Source organism: Schistocerca nitens, chromosome 1 (genome assembly GCF_023898315.1).
Source record: "Schistocerca nitens isolate TAMUIC-IGC-003100 chromosome 1, iqSchNite1.1, whole genome shotgun sequence".
Taxonomy (NCBI): Eukaryota; Metazoa; Arthropoda; class Insecta; order Orthoptera; family Acrididae; genus Schistocerca; species Schistocerca nitens.
This window is the reverse complement of record NC_064614.1, coordinates 830,683,501-830,706,259: the sequence shown is the minus strand read 5'-3', so window position 1 is coordinate 830,706,259 and position 22,759 is coordinate 830,683,501. Positions and strand designations below refer to the sequence as shown.

The following is a 22,759-nucleotide window of genomic DNA, read 5'->3' as shown; positions in this document are numbered from 1 at the left end:
ATGATGATGAGAAGGTGTGAGATGCCATTCTTTTGGACTCATACAGATCTGAGTGAAGTACCAACTCTAACCCAGAACACCCAGTGGGATAAAAACTGATGAATAAAAATTGGTATGGAGCCCTAAAAGCCGCAGAATTTTATGCCTTATGTAGGTAAAGAAAAACTGCGGTGAAGCACTGGTATTTAGAAAAGCCTGTTGGCTTGCTGTTCCTAACCTAACCAGATGTTCTGTTGCGGATCATACCCTCTGGGACCACACTAATGCAAAGACAAAAAGCCCTGAGGTTCAAAAACCTGGCATAATCTGTGGGCAACTATCCTTTCAAGCAGTTTGCAGAGCACGATGGTGAGGTTAATCGGTTGGTAGTGTCATAAGACTCCCCCCCCCCCCCCCCACCCCCCCTGCCGGCTTAAGACTGGGACAATGAAGTACACTCTGAGTAACGATCAGATTTGGATAAGCTGATTATGAATTGAATTTGGGCCTGGGGCCATACTGTGTGACAGGGCAAGAACTGGAGCTAGATCCATTACATAAATCAGCTTTACAGGGGGTGGGGTTGGAGGCAGGTGGTGAAATGTAGGGGGATGTCTTCAACTTCTCCTTTCTTTGTTAGAAAGATAGACAGGTAAGAAGAGGATGCTGAAGCTGCCGCAAAGATTTCAGCAAGAACCAATGTAAATGTACAACAACCACACTGTAACTAGGATACCTGGAACAGTTGTTGATCTTTGTTGGGCCAAAAGACTTCAGAGCTTGATCCATACATAGCAGGAAGAGGCATACATCTTCAAGGAGGAGAGGCAGAGCTCCCAGCATTCCTTCTTACTACACTTAATTAGGCACTGAGCCTTAGCAAAGAGTCACTTAAAACTGAGGGGGATGGCACATAAATGATGCCATTTGAGATGTTTCATGCCTCTATGATGGTCCTGTATAGCTGTTGCAATGTCCTTGGTCCACCACGGGATTGGCAGCAGCAGACCATGCATGTAAGAAGAGGAATATCAGTTCCAGCAGTAAGGGTAACTATGTCGGAGATGTCTCCCAAAACCTCGTTGATGCAATCTGACAGAGGGAGAGTGAAGATGATAGCAGTGGTATATAACTGCCAGTTGAATCTTCGAAGATCCCATAGTAGTAATTAGTTCATCAGATAGTATTAAGAAAGTGATTACCGGGAAGTGGACACTGTCATAAAGATCACCATGGAGCAACCAATGTATTGAAGTCAAGAGACTGGAAGAAGAGCCTGTAATGTTGACAGTCAATAAGGTGCCATGAGTGGCACTAAAGTGGACCGTGGTATGATCACTGAGGAGGCACATATCGAGATCAGAAACAGCTGGTCAATTAGAAGGCCCCAACCAGAAAAAGTGTTACTTCCCAACAGGGGGTGGTGCACACTGAAATCATCAAGTACGTGAAAATGGGGGGAGGGAGGGAACAGTTGGATTAAGGTGATCATCTCAAGGGAAGTAAGTGCCCTTTCTGAAGGTATATGAATGTTACAAATGGCAATTACCCTAACAATTTGCACTCACACTGGTATTTCTCTCAATGTGGTATGGAGGGGAATCTGCTCACTGACTACATCCATGTGAATTACCTAACAGACCCCTCCAGCTGCCCTCCTGGGGACAGTATGATTACAACAGGATGCATGATAACCATGAAACATTTGGGAACGGTCATCACTGAAATGAGTTTCTTGGAGGGCAGTACACACTGCACTATGAGAGAGAAATTACTTATTGCAGTTCCAGCATGTGACAGTAATATCCATTACAGTCCCATAAGATCATCACACTGATGGTGTCCTGATTATGTCTGAAGGGCCATGGAGGATTGATCATGTCCCAGGGCCATTGTCTGTCACTAGTGCAGACAGGACAACATCAATGAACATTGGTTCGGAATCTGACAATGGGAAATCTGGCACTTCCGGACTCACTGGAGTAGCCTTCTTCTGAATTTTCTTCTTTTCTTTTGCAACTTTTGGTGGCCGACATTCTTGTGAAGGCTTATCCACTGTAAGCATGGGGATGGATGAAGAGCAGGCAGCCTTGAGATCCACATGCCTCAGCTCCTTCAGCCTTTGGCTGCTGCTGGTCCTCTCACGTGTGAGTTTCAGGGGAGAGGGATCCCAAGCAGGATGACATACTACCAAAACAAAAACATCAGAAGCACTTCATGGGTGGCATGACATATGGTTTCACTTCACACTTGTACACCATAACATTAACTTTTACTGGGATGACATTTCCTTCGAAGCCTGTACCTGCTCAGTTATCCCTGGGAACTTTCTGTACGCATCAAACACATAAACAACTCGCAATTCAAGATTACCTCACAGCTCCTCATCTATCCAAGAGTGTAAGGTCTTTATGGAATATAACTGTTTACACCAAATTCGAATTTTTATATGGGGCAATAGTCACTGCTATGTCATCCAGTCATTCGCATGCCTGAAGAGCTCAAGACTGAGTAGCACAGAAGACCTTACTCAATAGTGGATCCACTGCGCAATTTTCCCAACGAGTCAACTTCTTCACATATGTCCTCTATGTAACTAAAAGTTTTTTCACCGTAAAAGTATCAGCATCTGTTCTAGTACACACCACGTATTGAGTAAAATGTTTTGCTCCCAGTCCTATGGCTTGTCCTTCTTCCCATAATGTAGCCAGGGCAGGGAAAGCAGTAGGATTATCACTGCCTGTGTTGAAATATCTGGGTCCATCTGTTGAGAGAGCCAAAATGCCCATTCTACTGGTTCAAACTGACACGTTTCATGTGTGAAACGTACGTCTTGAAGCCATCTACTCTGATCAATGGCTCTCCTACAGGTGCCAACGAGCCACAGCACAGGTCATCTGGTACAATGGCCATTGCTGGGAGCCCTGCAACTCCAGGAAGGAGTTTTTACTCCTTGGTATGTGCGGGGAGCTAGCATGTTCAAGAATCAGAAATGTGATCCCAGTGTTGTCAAGGGGCTTTACGGAAAGTGTATATCAAACCTACCACATAAGATTGGTTACTGCATTGGATTTTAAGGGCGTGAATAAGTCCATGCAGTTACTGTGCACGGAACGTCGTCAACATGGTAGGCAGTAGCTAATATTTAAAATGTTCTTCCCCAGTCGATCCACACTACAGAAAAAAATTTGAAAATGAAAGTCAAACCAAGAAGGTGGTCAAAATTACTTCAGTCGAAAAGTGATATAAAGGAAATTAATGATGATCTCGATGAAAGAAAGCAGGAACTAGTGAAACAGCCAGGTCAACACCACAGGCTGCCACCATGAAAAAGAAGGAGATGTAAAGATAGTCAGTAATGGGAGATTGCAGTATTTGAAAGTAAGCAGGTGGGATATCAAGTACAGAAATCTGTAAGACTCAGCAGTGACTGGAAAGGATCTATTAAATAAACACAAAATCTTAAATGAACACAAGTATTCTGGATGATGCTTCAAATATCTTTGGTGCTGGTGTAATGTCTGTTCACAGGGAATACTACTACAGTGATCATATTTGTGGAAGATAAATGGCTCTGAGACATTCAGTTGTTTTCCTGCCTCAGATATTGAACAACATTTTTGAAAGTTTGAAATTTTATGTCATTACAAAATGAGAACTTCCCAAGAATGATTTCACAGTTATAGTTTAGAGGTGATGAAATTCTCAAAAGTGGATATTCTAATAAAAATATGCATTTATTTCTATGTATCTGATATTTTGCATTAATAACCTGTTCATATAGCTTAATGTGCAGTGTGCTATCTTGTGAGATTGGTGGGGAGGGGGGTTGTAAGCCAGAGCCAGATCAGAGCTGAGTAGTGGATTAACAACCACAGGTCTGGCGCACCAGCCAGTATGACTGTGGGTTTTAAGCATTTTCCACAACAATTACACATACTGGGCTGGACCCCCAACTCTGTCTCAAATGATTTGATATGCAAATAGTTAAAGTGCAATAATACACAGAACTAAGTTCAAACAACTGACAGACAGCTTGCACATTTGGCTCCCCTTCCTTCAGTTAACTGAAGACTGGCGACAAAGGACATCTGGGCTCAAGAGTTAAAAATGAAATTTAAAAAGTTTTTAAAAATCTGTAAAAAGTGTTGTGAAACGATTTGTCAAATAGTGAGAAATAAAATGCATTAGAGAAAAATTTGACACATTTCATTTCCTGTACTATATTTCTAGCATCACTCAAATGAACTCAAAATGTCTCTCTAATATATTTTATTTCTTGCACTTATACTCACCACGTCGCAAAATAATGATAGATCTTTTTTCCATTTTTTTTAGGTTTTGTTCTGAAAGCATTATCTTATCGACACCTCAGTATCTGATTTGAAAGACACCATTCTCACACAGGATGCATGCGTGGACAAGAAAGGGGGGAGGGGGGGGGGGGGGAATTTCCAGCATTTTTCCCGGTTAAAATTACACTTTCTCTCGGGTGAAAATACACCTTTTCTGTGTTAAGTGACAATATACTTTTCCTCGGAACTGTAAAACTTATCAATCCTTTGAATGGTTCTGGTTTTATACACTCGCGTAGAACTTCCCGGCCCTTTAGAAAACCAAACTTAGAAAAAAAAAGTGTAAATTTAAATTCCACGAAACACCGCATGTTACCTTCCGATGGACTGAATTAAGATTGCAATGCGCTTTAGTAGCCAGTCATAGCTCATGTCACGGATCTCGCCAGCCGATGACAGTGGATATTCGAGCATAGGACTCGTGATGTAGTCAGCCAATAGCAATATCACTGTTAAGTAGCGCGTATACACAAACAGGAAAAGTTAATGAAACTTCCTGGCAGATTAAAACTGTGTGCGCCGACCGAGACTCGAACTCGGGACCTTTGCCTTTCGCGGGCAAGTGCTCTACCAACGAGCTACCGAAGCACGACTCACGCCCGGCCCTCACAGCTTTACTTCTGCCAGTATCTCGTCTCCTACCTTCCAAACTTTACAGAAGCTCTCCTGCGAACCATGCAGAACTAGCACTCCTGAAAGAAAGGATATTGCGGAGACATGGCTTAGCCACAGCCTGGGGGATGTTTCCAGAATGAAGAGTGAAAATCTCATTCAGGAAAAGTTAATGATTTAAATTAATATACACATTATTACTACAAGAAAAGCAAACCTTTCATACATAATATTGGTCTCTAAGATTAATAAGCTGCAAGAGAAGCTAAGCTTTCACATATAATGTTGATCTTTTTTGCGTGTGTTACACTTTAAGATATATCACACAAATGTGCTAGTAAAATTTTTAATGAAGACATAAATGTCTGATCTTCTTGGCTCAGAATTTTTCTAAATGATTGTCCTTAAAGACTTGATTTTTAAACGAGAGTCAAATGCTCTGTGATTTAAAAAATTTATCGTACTTTCTCGCACATAGTTCATCTTACACAAAAGGAAATTTACTCTGAAAGTAACGCTTTTCAAACAACCATTCTTTTCCCGTGACCTGTTAGAAATAGGTTTGTTTCAGTAGTTGCCAGAGAGCGCCAGATAACAGGCATCACCGCGCTTGCACAGCTACTATGATGCAGGAAGCCCGTATGTTCGTAGGTGTAAAACATTAAAAGATCTTACATTATGTCATAAAAGAAGCAAGACATCGGAGGATACTCCAAGAGCATCGGAATTTCGTGAACCATACTAAAATGCATAATTTGAAATAAAGTGCACATTCGTATGTCCAGATTGGGATGTAAATTTTCTTGGAGTACCAGTACTGTATTATCTCATGTTTGGTTCTTCATTACGGCATAATGCCATACATGCTATAAGATGAAAATGTGCACTTTTGAAATGCAGTGAACAATTGAAACTAGCCAATATTGTGGAATTAAACATTTCGTTTCAAATAAATTGACTGCCTCAGTGGAAAAGATTAACAAATGATAAATTTATTTAGCAAATCGACAAAAAGAACTTCATTTTTCTGCAAGGTGATTAATGTTTGACTGTCAGAAAGGTGGAAATAAAATAAAATCTGAAACCAATAACATTTTTTAGCCTTCCGTACTCATGTCAATGTATTTTAATTCATTTGATAGCTCCCGGCCACAGAAATCCATTTTGTTTTCATTTGATGTGAGAGCAATAAATGAAGAGGAGACAGCAAAATGACTAAACATAAATGTGGGTCACATGGAGACTGCTCTGTGCATACGAAAAAACAAAACAAAATAAAACAAAACACCTTGCAATTAATATTCAATGGGACAATTTGTAACCAGGAGAACAAGAACTCTTCAGAAAATCTGCATTATTTATTGCCTATTGCTAATAACTTGCTTTTTTGAGTGACATAAAATTAAATACAGGATACATGAAACCAGTAGAAAAGACAAGCAAGACAGTACACATTTGTTCAATCCTGAAGTCCTAGCATTTTTCTCTAGCTAACCTTGCTAAAGCTTTACATTGCGTGCTTTCCTTTCAGGGAAAGAAGCTATTACCTCATCAAAGTTCGTCAAATGTTTTGCTACATGAAAAAATGAAATGTCTTTGTCTAATACTGAAGAAGCTGTTAATACAAACAGTACCCAAGACTTGTGTGGTTTCTCAATCTGATTACAATTATTTTGTCACTGTTTGTTAGATAAAACAAAATAAGCTTGTCTAATATCGCAGCAATTGTAACACACACCAAATAAACGAGACTGTTTTGGTACAAATGGTCATTTTTATAACACGACAGAATGTAATTCACGAAGTACCAGCAATATCAAATGCCTATTAGGCGTACTACGAGCAAAAAGCTTTATGTTAGGAAATAGTTTCACATTTAATTCATACGCCACAGGTTCTCAAGCATGAGATCTAGAAGTAGTAATATGAAATTTTTATATAAATTTGGAATCGTCTTATTCTTCCATAATTTGTGTTATGTCCCCATTTCTTCTCCTTCCTCGTTCTAACAATCTTGTCATCACTAATACTGTAACTTATTCTCCAGTAATCTTCACTAACCCTGCCACAATCAACATTTTAGTTATCCCTCATTTATTCTCTGGTAGGCGTTATTACATGTTCATACAATGCGTTTGCTGCGCTACTTCCAGAATAGAACTCAGGCAGCTGCTACTGGGCACAGTACAACTGGTCCTTACTAGTGTACTGGTCTGGCCAAAAATTTTGTATCAAATTTCATTTTCTTGGATACGTCAAGAAGATAATACATAATCTTTCTTACCTATTATTCCTGTTACTCATTTATTTCCGTTCTGGTAGTCTGAATCTATGGATTTCACTGGCAATTATAACAATGCTGATCATTCGCAAACCCAGTCAACCACATAGAAAACAGCTATTGCCATTCACCCGTTCGGCTTTATTACGCTCAACTCATATAGCCCTGTCCCCTTCTGTCTGCAGGAAAGTTTATTTCTAGATGCGGCGGGGATTCCGCTGGCAGAGACATGACGTAAACTATGGACGCTTTCAAAAATCAACTTATGATTCATTCAGAAATAAACTTAAAATATGTTCAAAATCCAACAGAGATGGGTTTCAAAATCATATGAATAATCGACAGAGCAATGTGTGCTGGAACTAGGCACTTTGTGAAGCAAGGTTTTTTTCCTCAAGAATATGAATTTGGTGGTCCCCCTCCCATTCCCTGAAATTGCCGCCTGGGGTAGATACCCTGATTTGCCCCCAGTGAATCTGGCAGCTTGCATGGGCCAGTAAAATTTTTCCAGGTAGCATCTTGCTGCTGCTGCTTATACAGATAACAGCCACACTTTTGTAGCCAGAAGCAGCAGAAGGTACTACACATGAGCCCACCTGCAACAGCTCAAACGAATCTAAAGTAAACAGTTGGGATGTCAAGCTCATCGTTTTGTTGTTGTATATGGCCATTTCCATTCTAACTTAAGTTTTATTTTCGTCCCCCCCCCCTCCCCCCCCCTCCTCTCGTTCATGTTATATTCTGCAGTAGTGGGATACATAATATACTTTATTAGAGTATTGTTTCTTACCAGTCAAAATTACAAAAATTTAACTGAAAGCTTAAAAAAATAAAACAAAAATATCCCAGAATTCTAAAAAATTCAAGGGTTTATCCTGGTTTTCTCTCGGGTGAAAAAATTCCCAGGTTTTTCTCGATCTCCCGGTTGTCCCAGGTCATATACACCCTATGACAGTTAAATATCACACCAATGAAACTTTTTACAATCAAAATAGCCAGGTCCTGAAAAGACAAATTTTTTGACACTTCATTTGTCCTCTTACTGTCTGCTGGTCTTGATATGTCCTGAATTTAGTACTTGATATAAAGGAAGCCATTTTAAAAATAAAATACCACACCAATGCACCTAAAATTATGAAAATACCTATGCCTTAAAGAAAGGAACTTTTTGACACTTCATTTACATAGCCAGCAGCAACTGTTCACAACGTTTCCTCTAAAATCACTAATTAAGTCCTCTAAAATCACTAATTAAGTTTTTCTAAACTATTCTGATTATTTTCAAGCAAATAAACCCTATTCTGCAAAACTAGACCTCACACTGGTCAATCTGATACTCTGTCCATATCCCACTCTTCGTTTGGCCATGAAAATTCAGACAAAAAGCCACTGTATAATTTACAGGGAGACTAGTTTTCATTCTGCTCTACCAGATGACCAATAAGCATTCTAAATCATGAAAACAGTGGACCCCAATTAATGGAATAAACACCAGAAAAGAAGTGTGACTTTTGTACTAATGATGAGGGAAATTTATATGTGGAACTTTAGGGTGGTTATGCAGCATACTTTTCCGAATCTGCAAAATTGAATCCCTTCCCACTTTACCTCACAAGAAGAGATCCTATCTAATACAGAACTAACTCTGCGTGTTCTTAACTGGGTTACTTTATTCTTGAATAAATCATTCTCACTTAATGAATAATTCCCTGAAAAGTTCTAGTTTAACATCACACAATAAATGAGAATAGAAAAATTCTGTATTTAGAACAGTACATTCTATTAACAAAATTCAAGATACATACTTTCTTTTACTCTGATACTGATCTTTGGTCTTCTTGAAATCATAAAATTGTTTATTGTGTTCATCTATACAAGCTCTTTGCTTTTCCAATTCATTTGTCTGTTCCTGCAACAAAAATAAATATCATAAGAGATTCATCTTCAATCTCATGAGAAACTTGCAAGCACTTACAACAGTCAAACTTGCCACAATCATCTGACAACATTATGAAAGATATGTGGTCCAGCCATATTAATGTGACCACCACCTGTGTATAGCATCACCACGCAATAACAGCTCACAGATGACAGCGGTAGCAGTGGAGGGCGTATAAAGTGTGTCAGAAAACAGTCGTTGTCGTAATGTGGAAATGGAGCAATTTATCTGACGTTCAAAAGAGAATGATCACTGACTTTTGGGCGAAGGATGCAAGCACTTCCGAAACAGCTAAGTTAGTAAACTTTCTGCATCTGCTTTGGTTAAAGAATATCATGCACGGCAAAATGGCGCTATTCAAAACAGGCACCAAAGCAAATGTGGTGCACCATGAGCCATAGATGACAGGGGCAATCGATATCTGCGAAGATGTGTACAGGCAAATAGACGTGCAACTGTTGAGAAACTAACCACCCACATGAACTAAGGGGGCTATCAACAGTGTCTTCTCAACAACTGTTCAATGAATTGCTGTGTATGGGCCACCATAGCTGGCAGTTGGTTCATGCAGCCACAGTTACTGCTATTCAATGGCAGCAAAGGCTGGAATTTGCGCACCAATACTGCAACTGGACGTCCACTGAGGGGCGACAGGTGACCTTTTCAGGTGAATTATGTTTTATGCTTCATCAGAGAGATGGCCATTGGCATACGCAGTTTGAAACATCTGAAAGCAAACATCCTGCAACAATTGTTGGAAGGGTCTGAGGAAGGGGCGACGGGTTAGGGGTGGGAGGGGAGTGTTAAGGTCTGGGGTATCCCCTGGGTGATCTTGTAATTTTGGAGGCACAATGGAATGGAGCAATACACGTATGCATCTATCCTTGTGGATCATGTCCACCCCTACACATGGTCTGTTTCTCTTCAGCATGATGGCATCTACTAGCAAAACAATGCAATGTGTCACACAGTCAAAGTGTATATGTATGGTTTGATGAGCACTAGGATGGGTTTTCCATATTCCCTGGTCACCAAACTCCCCGGATTTAAACCCAAATGAGAACCTGTGGGACCCCGCAGTCAGGCTGTATGTGCCATGGATCCTCAACCAAGAAACCTAGTGCAGCTGGCCATACTTACTGGAGTATGGCTGCACATCCCAGTCGATACCTTGAAAAACCTCACTGACTCTGCTCCTGCACATCTTGCAACGGTCAGTGCTGCAGAAGGCGATTAGTCAGGCTTCTGACAGGTGGTCACATTAATGTAACTTGACAGTGTATACTGCTGACATCACCTTTCTGAATCTGAAGCCCAGAATGGATTGTAATTTCACCTTTTGTAGAGTCAAAGGTGGAGACCTACTCTCACATAGCACTCACTTCGTGGATTCAGTTCACTAGATTCTTCTCATTGTTATCAGAACCATCATTCTTATCACTAATCAGGTTAAAACCTCAAGGACGTCATCCCACACTAATGGCCATTTCCTTAGTGCACTCACAGTTCAATCTGTATCTGTATGTTCAGTTTTCCTCAATGCAGACAGATAATTATTGAAGATGCGGAGATCAGATGTACAAAACACTATGGCTGAACAGAATGATCAGATCATTTGACCAACAACTCTTCATTTGTGCGGTAGTAGAATCAGCAAATGTTGAAGTGAAAGGTTAACAATATCAAATTGACAGAATTTTGTTCTCATATGTCAGTAAACTTTTGTACTTAGTCATATTCTCCAAGGACATTTAGCGAGTTTTCCATTATTCCCGGGAGAAAAAGAGAGTATTCAAAATTATATTTATGTCAGCCAAGTTACAACACCGAATTTTGGAACTGTACGTAATATGCTTTTCTTGCTAACATATGATTAGCAAAATTACTATTATGCATCCTCTACTTCAGTACAGTCATCTACTCAATAAAAGATAGAACATCATGTAAAACAACTCATATTGTCAACAACTGGTCATTAATGTTTTCAATTTCAGACATTTTCTGCTCATATACCACTGTCTACTGGGTCAATTCGTTCAACAGCATAAATAGCAGATCAATCCCATGACAACTAAACTTTTGACAATCTATTTATATCTGGTTCTCTCAATTTTACCCAGTTCCCTCTCCTCCACCAGTCATTTTTCGTTGTTTTCTTCCACTTCTGGGTCTTAGGTCTTGATATTGTTCTCATTTTCACTTTTTTTTACACTTAGATGTTTTCCAACCCTTCATCAACAATCTCCTGCCTCTACTTGCTGTCTTTGCTCCCGTTTCCATCTCTATCACTAATTTCTTCCAGCCAATTATCTTACTCTGTATTCATCCATTCCCATTTCTCTCCACTGAATTCATTCTCCTCCCGCTATAGGTGTCTACTTTTGGTTATCACAACAAGTGTTACAAAAACCAAAGTAAATACCATTAGCCATCATCATTCGTTTAGCTTTGTTGGAGTTACAAATTTCACAATTCTGACTGCTTACCAGTGTAGAAGTTGGCACGCAAACAGCTAAGTAAAAAATCCATGCAATCTGTATGTTTATTTAAAAGTAAAAGTCAACTTTGGAATTTTCTTTTGTGTGAGACCACTTTTGTAAGAACTGTGTGCTGATTTGAAATTCTAGATTCGGATATTTTACTGTTTGCAATGCTTCTGCATAATCTATCATTGGTTGTATCAACACTCGATTGAATTATGAAATTTCAAATATTTGGGAGTGCCGCAATAATTCGTACTGTTAGTGTATTGTCAATTGTAGCTTTAAACTTGCTCTTTTAAAACTTCCGAGAACAGTAGGCCTATTCTCATTCAAAATAACGGTTCTCTAATTTCATTGTGTAATTATGTGGGAAATAGGTTATTTTTGAGAATTTTTGGATGCTTACAAAACTACATTTTCTTAAGTTTGATGAGCCCTCTGCCAGGCACTTAAATGTGATTTGCAGAGTATCTATGTAGATGTAGATGTAGATGTATAAGACAATGCCAGATAGAAAAACATGACATCCTATTTTTTAAGAGGCTCCTTTTTAACGTATTCTGACTAACCAAAATTACAAATTTTTGTTAAAACAAGGTATCTGCCTAAAAAGTTACCATAACACGTATTCTAAACTTAGGCCATTATTGGTTGTTTATGTTTTGCTAATATATGGAGAAATAAAGTAAACAAAAAAGTTGTTTGCATTAATTTTTATCTTCACTGCCTCTTTTGTTTAGCCTGTTGTGTGTGATATCATTATTTTTAATCACTGTCGTCGTCGTCATCACCCTAGGGCACCTGTGAAACTCATGTATCCAGCAGCTGACACCCTCCCTCTCCCTCCCTATAATTTAAATCGAAGTTCATGGAGAGCATCAACAATGTTGCTGGAACAAACACATAAGTACGCCACAGGCCCCAATCTAGACTTTTAGTAGCTCTTGCAGAAATATAAGCTATTGTTCAGTATTTGACCAGTTTCATAGTCAGTTAAATTCAGAGTACAAATGGAGTCAAGCAAACTGCAGTTTACAAATGGTAGAGGTTTATAAAAAGCTCAAGAACACAGTATAGATCCCCATGGTTGGTTGCAAGACTGAATTTGCTGCCCACTCACCACTCCCTTCCCCACACTCACTATTGTTCTCAGTTAAGCTTGTATCGCTGTTGCCCCTCCAAGCCTTCCATAGTGCTTTGCTTGAGTCACAGTTATCTTCTAGAGTGCAGGTCATATGTAGTAAAAGCAACTGATAAATAAATACAAGTTCACAATCATGAATCAGTCTAACTCTCAAACTTTCGACCATCATGGAATATATTGCTGTCTGTTGATACTATCTCCACAATATGTCTTTCCACTACAATTTATTCTTGCAATAACAACTGCAGTCAGTTATTTGTTTCATTTGTTAGACATTTAATTCTGGATTCATTTTCTTTCTTGTTTTTTCTGTATGTTATCATCTTGTTCTAAAGCCGGTGTAAAGTTTTCCCCGATGTTATAATACATGAACAGGTACGGAATATTAATTTGCAATGCACTTTGTAAATCATTAGTTTCTCATAACCAAATAAAATACTAACTCGCGATCAGAATCATGTAATGGTTCTTGAAGGACATGACTTTCACCTTTGAAATGTTACCTTTACTTAAGACGCAGCATAAACATGTGTATACAGCATCCATACAGGTATGGGAACTTCTTCTGGAAACCTATTCAAGCACAACAAAAGTTTGTGAGTTGATAGAATTTAATGCTATTTCCTCTAGTGTTTCACAAAAATGTCAATTTTTTAAGCAGAGCATTAGACGGATGTAGTGCCTAGTTCATAGTTTCCACATGTCCTTTCATTGCTTTAGTGCCATGAGTCAACACATGATGGACTGAATGAGACTACTGTATAACAGCTGTAAAGTAGAGCTTAGGACTAGATAGACATATGCTGAATGAAATGTGTTTGGCTGTCAAGAGAGCAATTTGGGAAGCCTTCAATGACTACCGTAGCAGAATATTGTCACATAATCTTTCATAGAACCTGAAGAAATTTTGGTCCTATGTAAATAATCAAAGTTAATGTCCAGTCCTCAGTGAATGAGACAGGAACTGAAACTGAGGGTAGGAAAGCAAAAGCTGAAATGCGTAACTATTTTCAAATGCTCCTTTATAACAGAAAACCAAGGCAATATGACCCCACTGAATCCTCATACCACTGAACAAATGAGATAGATCAGTACTGGTGACAGTGGTGTTGAGAACATCTGAAATTATTAAAACTGAACAAAGCTCCATGGCCCTATGGAATCATTACTTGATTCTATACTGAATTTGCAGCTGAGTTAGCCCCTATTCCAACAAGAATCTATCACAGATCCCTTGAACAGAAAATTGTGCCCAGTGGTTGGAAGAAAGCACAGGTCACGCACGTCTATAAGAAGGGTAACAGAAGTGATCCTTGAAAATGATTTGTTGTAGAAACTTTGAGAACATCATGAACTCAAACATAATGGGATGTCTTGAACAGAATAAGCTCCTCCTTGTCAATCAGGATGGATTCCGAAAACATCAGCCATGCGAAATTCAACTCGTACTTTTCTTACTTGATATACTGAAAGCTTAGGATCAAGGCATTTAGGCAGATTTGTGACAGGATGAGGACTTTTTGATAGAAAGCACTCAGCATGTTATTTTGGGTGAAGAGTCAATGTCAAATGTAGAAGTAACCTTGGGTGTGCCTCAGGGAAATGTGTCGGGACCCTTGTTGTTCATGTTGTATATTGATGACCTTGTAGACAATATCAACAGTAACCTCAGACTGTTTGCAGATGGCACAGTTATCTGTAATGAAGTATTGTCTGAAAGAGGCTGCATAAATATTCAGTCAGATCTAGGTAAGAGTTGAAACTGGTGCAAACATCAGGAACTTGATTTTAATGTCCAGAAATGGAAAACTGTGAGCACTAAACAAAATGAAAAAAATGTAGGATCCCATGACTAAAAAGTCAATGAGTCACAGTCGGAATCGGCCAACTCGTACAATATCTGGGTGTAGCACCTTGTAGGGATATGAAATGAGTTGTGGGTAAAGCAGGTGTCAGACTTTGCTTTATTGGTAAAATACTGGGGAAGTGCAATCCGTCTATAAAGCAGATTGTTTACAAATAACTTTTGTGACCCATTCTAGAATATTGCTCACATGTGTGAGATCTGTACCAAATAGGGCTAACACGGAATATTGACAGTATGCTGAGAAGGGCAGCAAGAATGATCACAAGTTTGTTTAACCTGTGGGATTTACAGAGATGCTGAAGAAACTGAACTGATAAGAATTTTGAAGACGGATGTTAACTATCCCGAGACAGTCAACAAGCAAATTTTATTGAACTGGCTTTAAATGATGATTCTACAAATATATAACACCTTACAAAGGGATCTTGAGAACAAGGGACAATAATTACAGCACACACACACACACACACACACACACACACACACACACACACAGAAACATTCAAACATTCATTCTTCCCGCACTCAATACACGTATGGAATCGGAAGAAACCATACTAACTGGTACAATGGGACATACCCTTTGCCATGCACTTCACACTGATTTGCAGAGTATGGATACAGATGTAGAGATCATCCCTAACTCCTATGTAAGACAAATAACAATTAGACTCTTGAAGTTTCCTTGGAGAACTAAATACACAGGGACACATGTAGTCCCACACTAAAAACTTTAGCCATAAGAGTGACACATTGTTAGAAGCGAGTACATGTATTGGGATTCCATATTTCTGCTGCAATATGGATAACAGGTGTACCACAGTGTGCATCTGAAATGGAGTGGCAACTGGAAATCTACTTCAAAGTTGAGTGTGTGGGACAGTATGATTCTTGTGGACACAATGTCACACAGACACCCTATGAAATTCTGGGGGTAAATAGAATGCCGGTCCAGCCGTGGTGAAATGATGCTGACGATTTGCGCAAGGCTGTATCAGATATGAGTGAAGCTGATAAAGAAGTCCAGATCTTGCACCATTGATTTCCATCTTTTCGACAAGCTGAAAGAGTGTATTAAGTGGGGAGGGGGGATTTTCCAACAGTGAAGCCATTCACACAGTAGTTTTCGAATGGCACTGTGACCAAAAGGTGGGCTGTTATCATCAAGGAATTGAATGATTGGTAGAACGTTCTGACCATTGCTTCCACAGACTAGGTGAGTATATTGAGAAACAATCATCATGTATCCAGAATGAGCACTTGCCTGCAAAAGGCAAAGGTCCCAAGTTCGAGTCTCAGTCTGGCACACAGTTTTAATCTGGAAGGAAGTTTCATAACAGTGCACTCTCCACTGCAGAATGAAAATCTCATTCTGGAAACATCCCACAAGCTGTGGCTAAACCATGTCTCAGTAATATCCTTTCTTCCAGGTGTGCTAGTTCTGCAAGGTTTACAGGAGAGCTTCTGTGAAGTTTGGAAGGTAGGAGACGAGGTACTGGCAGACGTAAAACTGTGAGGATGGTGTGTGAGTCGTGCTTGGGTATCTCAGATGGTAGAGCACTTGCCCACAAAAGGCAAAGGTCCCGAGTTCGAGTCTCAGTCCGGCACACAGTTTTAATCTGCCAGGAATTTTCACTGTCATGTAGCTGTGTCACTTTGCAGTGTAGTGCAGCATTCAATTACAGTTACTTGGCCTACCATAACAACATTAACTTACTTTTTGAAGTCTGCTTGTATTGTATGAGGTACTGGGACTGCAACCAGACATTCAGCACTTCCTATTTTTCAGTCTGGCAAAATGGCTCCTTAACGATCTGACATGGAGACAGGTAACCTATTTAAGCAAAATTATGTTCTAACTGGAGAATATGTTATGAAACAGCAAAATTTTTAGCTTCCGGGAGTAATTAATAAGTCTGAAGAAATTTTGGGCCCTGAGAACTCCAACAAGCCTCATACAGTCATTACGTATTGAATCCCGACTCTGGTTTCTTTGAAATAGTACTGTTGGGCTTACGAATTTTCTTCGTAATAAAATTTGGAATGGAGATCACAGTTGTAACATCTCATAAATATTGAGACAATCAGGTACAAAGAAATATCTCAGATGGAAAATAGAAGGAAGTGACTGTGTCCAAACAAGCATTCCAAAATTTAGATGACACCATTAAGCTTTGAACTTTTATTTTTTACAATGAGTCTAGTCCATATTAATGACTACACCACTTCATTTCAAAGCACATATGAGAGCAAGTTAGACAATCAATAATTCTACTCGGACAATAGTCAGTTTTTATATGAGTCCATACACTGTTTCTTAATTTATTTATTAAATGACAAATAACCTCCAACACCATACATACACGTACTTAATGGTAAATAACTCAAAAACAGTCAATAACTTACAATAATGAACTACAGAAACACAAGTATTTGTTAAAATGGACCAGTCTTTACCAGAGCATGACACTTCATGGATTACTAGCAAAAATTATCATTTTCCCACTGTTTATTTTCAAGAACAATATATTAGTTGCTTGCTTATATGTTAAAAATTCATTAATGCCATAAATAGCAACACAAACCTGCTAACACTGGAACAGAATTAAAAAATAGTAATTACAATCTTATTTTAAAGTGACCTGCATTTTCACTCAGAATAATTTTCACTAAGAAGTATGGATGACTAAGCAAATTCCAATGAAAATTAATTACTCAATATTCTGTCAGCTCAATTTTAAATCTAGTTACTTTTCAGCATAAAAAAATAGAGTATATACATATCAATACCTCAATCTTCCTCAGTAACAAGGCTTTCTTCTCAATGTCTTTCTTTATATCTTCTTCTAGTTTGGTGGCATGATCCTGTTTGTCCTTTATTTGCTTGTTAAGTGACCTGAAAACCATTATTAGCTCTGTTCAAACAAAACGCTGATGTCACACCACATTTTAGATACCAAATTAATACGTAACACCATTATAAAAGGATAGTTGCTACTCACCATATAGCAGATGCCGAGTCACAGATAGGCACAAAAAAAAGACTGTCACACAATAAGCTTTCAGCAAACGAGTCCTTTGTCAAAAATACACACACACACACACACACACACACACGACTACAGTCTATGGCAGCTGAAGCAGTGCAGGAAGAGGCTGGGTAGGGAGGGGGAGGGATGAAGGGTAAAGGTGGAGGATGGTAGTAAAGTGCTGCTGCGGGAGCATGCAGGGATGAGGTGGAAAGGTAAGGCAGCTAGGTGCAGCTAGGAGGTTAGACAGAGGTCAGGGGTGGGGGTGGGGAGGTTAGTGGGAAAGGAGAGAATTAAAAAGACTGGGTGTGTTGGTGAAATAGAGGGCTGTGTAGTGTTGGAATGGGAACAGGGGTGAGGTTAGATGGGTAAGGACGATAACTAATGATGGCTGAGACCAGGTGGGTTTGGGAACAGTTCAGAAAAGCTGCTGGTGGTGGGGTGAATCTAGATGGCATAGGCTGTGAAGCAGTCACTGAACTGATGAATGCCGTGTTGGGCAGTGTACTCAGCAACAGGGTGGTCCACTTGTTTCTTGGTCACAGTTTGTCAGGGGCCATTCATGCAGACAGACGGCTTGTTGGTTGTCACGCCCATGTAGAATGAAGCACAGTGGTTGCAGCTTAGCATGTTGATCACATGATTGGTTTCACGGGTATCCCTGCCTCTCATGAGATAAGTAATGTTTGTGATTGGATTGGAGTAGGGGGTGGTTGGAGGATGTATGTGACAGGTCTTGCATCTAGGTATATTACAGGAATATGAGCCATGAGGCAAGGGGCTGGGAGCAAGGGATGTGTAGGGATGGACAAGAATATTGTGTAGGTTCGGTGGGTGGCAGAATACCACTGTGGGGGGTGGGAAGAACATTTCTAATTTCAGGGCACGATGAACGGTAGTCGAAACTCTGGCGGGGAGTGTAATTCAGTTGCTCCAGTTCTCCGTGGTACTGAGTCACGAGCGGAATGCTCCTCTGTGGCCAGACAGTGGGACTTTGGGAGATGGTGGGTGACTGGAAAGATAAGGCATTGGAGATCTGTTTTTGTGCAAGCTTGGAGGGGTAATTACAGTCTGTAAAGGCCTCAGCAAGACCCTCGGTGTATTTTGAGAGGGACTGCAAGTCGCAGCAGATGCAACAGCCATGGGTGGCTAGGCTGTATAGAAGGGACTTCTCGTTGTGGAATAGGTGGCATTTGTCAAGGTGGAGGTACTGCTGGTGGTTGGTATGTTTGATATGAGTAAAACATTCTCGGTTTTCTTGTTGCATCAATTCAGGATAAAATCTCAAGCTTTCGAAGACAGCCTCCATCGTCATTGTCAGTAGCAACTGACTGTCTTTACTGCTGCTGTGGTGGCCTTATATAGCCTGTGGATGGCTTCTGATTGGTCAGCTTGTGATTAATAGGCGATTACATACTACTGTTGCAGACAGTGTCAATGTCTGCCCTGGTGGCACCACTGCTTCCTTGGGAATGTAAACACTGCAAGGAATGTCTCAGCTGCTTCTCTGCACCAAGCACTCATTTCCATGCACTGCTTCGATAATATCTGCTATCATGGTTAAAGTTCTTTTCGCTAACTCTTATTTCGACAGCCTGTAGTGCCCCCAGAATTTTACGAAAGTCTGGAGTCACTTGTGTTCCCAGCCGCTTCAAACACACGTTATTTTGTAGTGGGTTGTAGCATAAACAGATACACACTGCTGCAGAACATTATTTGTGCAGGCTAACCGAGAAAGAAGAGCAAAACCGGGCCAACAAATGATGCGCTCGGTTGCAGCAAAGAGAAAAGAAAAACTTCCGGCCCAGAATTCCGTGGTTAATTTCATGCACGAAAAACATTGGTGATTGTTGTGTGTTGTGGAGAGACAACGGAAGAAAAAAAAAAGATTATTATTAATAGTGACTTGGTCTCGAGCAGACGGACATGTATATTAGTATTGTATCGTTGAGAAAAAATGTTATTTAATTTGGTTGAATTCAGTTGTGTGTGAGTGCCCTAAGAAAGTGTGGGCTTACTGTTTAATGTGGCAGTGAAATAGTGTATTGAATTTTGAATATAGAATACATTAACAGCAACTGAATTTTGTGAGAGTCTTTATTTGGACTAGATAATAGGATTTTGGAATAGTAGATGAATTTTCACCTTCTTCAAAATATAGAATCTTCGGAGAAGAGTTTGATGCAAGCAGAAGATGCCGAAGCTGCGGGAAAGCTGAGCCTGTATCCGGCATTCAAGTAAGTTCACACTGATAGTCCAAGGAGCGTGGCTCTAAGTTTTAGAGAAGATACAACTGGGCACCGCATAACGTGGCGACCGGTAAAGAAAGGACCTGTGAAGAAAGTGGATGATCAACGAAATCAAGTTGAAAAGATTGACGAGTGTTGCCATAGCAACGAGTAACAGTGAACAAGATTGGAATATTTATCGAAAGTTGTCCTGTTGGTTAATGGTGATAGAAGCAAGGAAATCAAGTAGAACGAACACCACAGTCAATCCATTAATTCACAAATGCCGCCGCCGCCGTTCACGAACACCGCCGCCGCCGTGTACAACGCCGCTGCTGCTGTGTACAACGCCGACGCTGCCGTGTACAACACCGACGCCGCCATCTACACCAACACCAACACCGCCGGTAGCAGATCGTCAAGTCACACCGGGGTAGCGAACTTTGACTTTTGTTCAATTGTGCAGTGTAAGACTTGTGAGTAGGGGGTACTGTGAATGTTGACTCGACTTACGGCTAAGAAGAATAAGATGGATGGGGATAATCAACAATCAGAAGAGCATGTTGGGGCTATGGGGATAGGAAACCCAGGACCTGATTTGGGTGAATTAACGAAGTTTATCAAAACTCAGTTTGAGTCACAGAACACAAGACAAGACGAACTGAAGGCAGAATTAAATTCTAAACTAGATTTACAGAACTCAGAATTAAAGTCTAAATTAGATTTACAGGACACTCAAATGCAACACCTCAAGTTAGACTTGAAGAAACAATTGTCTGACTCTCTAAGTGAAAGAGTAAATATTTTGTTTAAAGGCTTAGAGGAGAGACAGGAGAAAAATTTACGGGAAATAGCCCGAAAATTAGAGTATCATGTCAACTGCAAATGTAGTAGCCTAGAAACTAGAGTCAACGAAAATTTTGATTCCTTGAAAGATGTCTGTAAGGTCACATTTGATGTGGTTAAACAGGAATTAAGTAACATTAAAACAAATGTACATAAACAAGATAAATTGATCCCATTTGTTCAGGCGCAAATTTCAGGAGTTAGCTCACATTTAGAAACTGTAGAACAAAATCTCGAAGAAAAGTTAACTACAACCGAGTTGATCAATCTAACCGGTATAGAGGAACAGGTGGATGAGCTAATAGAACGAAAAGTGGAAGAAAAATTAAGCGTTGACATTCCCTTGCCTATAATGACCTCTGAATTAGGTCGTACTAAAAAAAGACTTAGATAACCTAAGAAGGGAATTCAAAATTATTCAGGAGAAACTTGAAAAGAGTACAGTGTCTCAAAATCTTGTTCTAAATAAAGAAATAATTAACAATTTGCAATGGGGATCGAATTAGGCTTTTCCCGACAGTTCCCTAGGTTTAAAATAGACGGGGAGGTACACCCCACCCATTTCCTAAAACGATTTAATCAGGCCATGCCTAAAAGTTGGGAAGAGGCTAAGAAAATAGAATTTGCGATAGGTTATTTGGAGGGTGAAGCTTCAGAATGGGGCACTGTAAACAAAGAGAACTTCATGTCCTGGGAAGACTTTCAAAGAAAATTTAAAGAAAAATATTGGTCTTCCAGTGCACAAGAGAAGTTAATTTCAGATTTATGGGACCCGAAATACTACAGCAATGCCTGGGGTTCGATGCATAAGTATTTTGACTGGCACTTGACGAGGGCCAAGTATTTAGGCCAAGTATTTAGACAAACCAATGAAGGAGGAAGGTTTAGTAAGAATTTTAATAAGACGTTTATCTACTTGTGCACGGAAAGATATCTTATGTAGTGGGTGGAAGACAGTAGAGGAGCTGTTATCTTTTGTACACACATTAGATGCCATTAATAAGGATAGAAATGAGAACTTACATGCACAAGAAAATCAGAATTTTAGGAGGGGTAACATGAATAATAATAATAATCAATCAAAACGATATGAAACTAACTTTGCTCGAGTTCACCGACCAGGGAGAAATGGTAATAGAGGGGGTGGCTCGAGAGCACAATTCTCGTCTAACCTTGGTTCAATAACCACGCAGGAATTTGTGCCCAGCAACAGCTGTGGAACAGTGGGTAACGCTGTACCGACCTTTGGAAATAGGCCCATGGTTGCTACCCGTGAGGAAAATGTGGAGTGATCTGGACCCAGGGACGGGGCCCAGATTGTCGAAATTCATCGAAAGGCCTAAACAGGAGTTTACAGGTTTCCTTTATGCACAAAGTACCAACAAAAGAGTGGCTGCTGCAGGAGGAAACGAACAAAGTAGCTACAACACCGCACCCTATAATAGAAGGAGAAATAGAGAAACACAAAGTAGAAATATTTATCGATTCTAGTAGCGAAGTGTCTCTAATTTCTAAAGAATATTTTGATACGTTAAAGATTAAAATAATTTCCTGTATTACCTGTAACAGGAGTATATATCGTCGGAATAACAGGAAAGAAAAGCAAGGTTGTTAAGTACGAAACATTAGCCAACTGCCAAATAGGTAATCTAAATTTTCAACAACCTTTATTAGTGGTAGAAAACATCAATAGAAAGGTATTGTTTGGCATAGACTGGTTAACTAATTTTAATGTTGTACTAAATTTTAACGAAAACTGTATTTATGTGGGACAACTAAAGGAGAGGCAGTGCGTTAAATTCATAACTGACAGAAATGGGTATATACAAACAACTGAACACCAGCGATTACAGCTTACCGCATCAGCTCAGTTGTCTCCAGAGATAAAATCAATGTTTACATCATATCAACGAGACGATTTCTGCAAGAAGGTAAGTGAATCAGAAGTATTAAATGCTGAACAGCAGACGGATTTAGTAAAAATTTTGTCCAAGTA

General features: G+C 39.7%; 1 protein-coding gene across 1 annotated transcript in view; it reads right to left on the bottom strand.

The window, feature by feature from the left end:
• Nucleotides 1-22,759, bottom strand: part of LOC126262890 (structural maintenance of chromosomes protein 3) — a 169,407-nt gene that overhangs the window by 84,974 nt on the left and 61,674 nt on the right. The window contains exons 11-12 of the mRNA XM_049959780.1: nucleotides 17,451-17,556; nucleotides 9,033-9,136 (exon numbers count right to left, since the gene is read on the bottom strand). Of these exons, the coding sequence (XP_049815737.1) occupies nucleotides 9,033-9,136; nucleotides 17,451-17,556 (210 nt within the window). The remainder of the gene's footprint in view (nucleotides 1-9,032; nucleotides 9,137-17,450; nucleotides 17,557-22,759) is intronic.